Genomic DNA, 1,854 nt, shown 5'->3' with positions numbered 1-1,854 from the left:
TAGGTGGAAAAACTGCACCACCTGGACCGTCTCCGAACCCTGTCCCTGGCGGGTAACCCTCTAGCGAGGGAAGAGGCTGAGCACTACGTGTTGGACGCCCTGTCCTACATCCCGAGCCTGGACCGGATAGACAAGAACCCCATCTCGGAGGAGGACCGCAGCGAGGCCGAGGCGTTGGCCGAGCTTCGCCGCCAGGAGTTATCGAGCTCGGACTCGCTGGCTCATCTTCCGCACGAACAAATGTTCTCTTCTGCCAGCTCAGAGTTCAGCTCAGATATGATGTAGACATGTCAATATTGCTGGAGCCTTGGGGAAAATATGTTTCCGGTTACCTTGTACATGTACACTAGCAAACGTTGACGATGGTCTTTTTTGGGGTGGAGCGCCGGCAGTCCCTTTTTTTATCTAGCATGTTAGTGATGAATGAAAGTAATTGAATGTACAGTGGACGTAAGAATGCACTTCAATCGTCCAATTTATTAGGGTACGTGCATATCTAATACATGTAATTGCAACATGACAATGTCAAAGCTTAGTTTTACATTCAAATTTTACTTTTGTAAGCCGAAATATAAAAAAAAGAAAATCCCTACCTACGTGCCAAGTTACTACCAACCCTATTTTTTCAGAGTCGAAGCGTTAATTGGAAACAAAACTATCCTAGGCCTAGTGAACTGAGGAAATTGTTGCATAGTTTATTTTCAGAAAAAAATGGGTTGTTCAGCATTATATTTATGTACTAGTACTTTCTTTGCTAACAATTACCTTAGACTTGGAACGTTACACAATAAACCTAATGTTATGGATTCTAGCGTTGCAGTTTTTAGATGAGGCTGTTGCTGAGTTTCCATCTTTTAAGATTAGCCGTTGTATTAGAAATAATTTCCCCTATAGGCAAGTGTACATCAATGTTAATCTTGCCAGCATGTCTCCATAACGTAAGTGGTACGCCATCAACATTAAATCAGGAAAACGGGCGCGCATTATAAACGATGCCACTTGGAACCGAAATAAATGTACACTGGATATATCCCTATTGTTGCACATTCTTGAACAATAAGTTTGCATCTTCACCAAGAAGTAAGGTGCACAACTAAAATTTGGGGCATAATTAATCAAATAGTATTTCACCAATGTCTACCAAATTTTAATCATCTTTGCAGTCATAACTTACCAGTAACAATCCTTATGAAAAATTGTCAAAATTTTTTACGAGGAATCCCTTCGTTTTTTAACTAGAAAAAAGTGGCTGTCGGATTTTCGTCACAAATTGACCAGCACGCACACTTCAGGTCGCAGCTCAATGTTTTCTCTCTTCTCTGTCACCTAACGTTTCTGGGTTTCACCTTCAATGTGATGATCAAAATTGCAATTATCTGTATTTCGTAGACATTCGCTTTATATGGTACTTTTTAAAAAATCTGAGTTTGTGCACCTAGTTTCTGGGTAATGTGGCAAACTTATTTATCACCCCTCTTACGTTTCGTTGACGCTTACTATTCCTTTCTGCGAAAGAGGGCCGAAGGGCGGTTATACCGGCTATATAGATACAGATAAAGACAGACACAGAAGAACCAACGGCAGGTTCCATGCTATGCGTCGTTCCTGTTATTACAATTCAAACTAGAGCGACTCTTGTTTTAAACACGAGTCGCTCTAGTTTGAAAATCTGATGCATACAACTTTTATCAACTCATTGTATCGTAGAGACTATATCGCAATGGTATTACAGTAATTGCGGAGGGGGTGTTGAACATATCATATACATGTATCCATAATATGGTTTCGTACATTCTATCTTATTGACGCCAGTTTAGTATATTATATCCAAAACCTCGTTTTTCTGACGCTCTA

The 1,854-nt window shown here is 40.5% G+C and overlaps 1 protein-coding gene across 1 annotated transcript in view; it reads left to right on the top strand.

Annotated features, from left to right (window-relative positions):
* Positions 1-285, top strand: part of LOC118421117 (leucine-rich repeat-containing protein 23-like) — a 9,405-nt gene extending 9,120 nt beyond the window's left edge. The window contains exon 5 of the mRNA XM_035828277.1: positions 4-285. Coding sequence (XP_035684170.1) covers positions 4-285 — 282 coding nt within the window. The remainder of the gene's footprint in view (positions 1-3) is intronic.
* Positions 286-1,854: the final 1,569 nt, after the last annotated feature.

This window comes from Branchiostoma floridae, chromosome 8, assembly GCF_000003815.2.
Source record: "Branchiostoma floridae strain S238N-H82 chromosome 8, Bfl_VNyyK, whole genome shotgun sequence".
Classification (NCBI taxonomy): domain Eukaryota; kingdom Metazoa; phylum Chordata; class Leptocardii; order Amphioxiformes; family Branchiostomatidae; genus Branchiostoma; species Branchiostoma floridae.
Note: the sequence above shows the minus strand (reverse complement) of the source record. Positions and strands in the feature narration are given on the sequence as shown.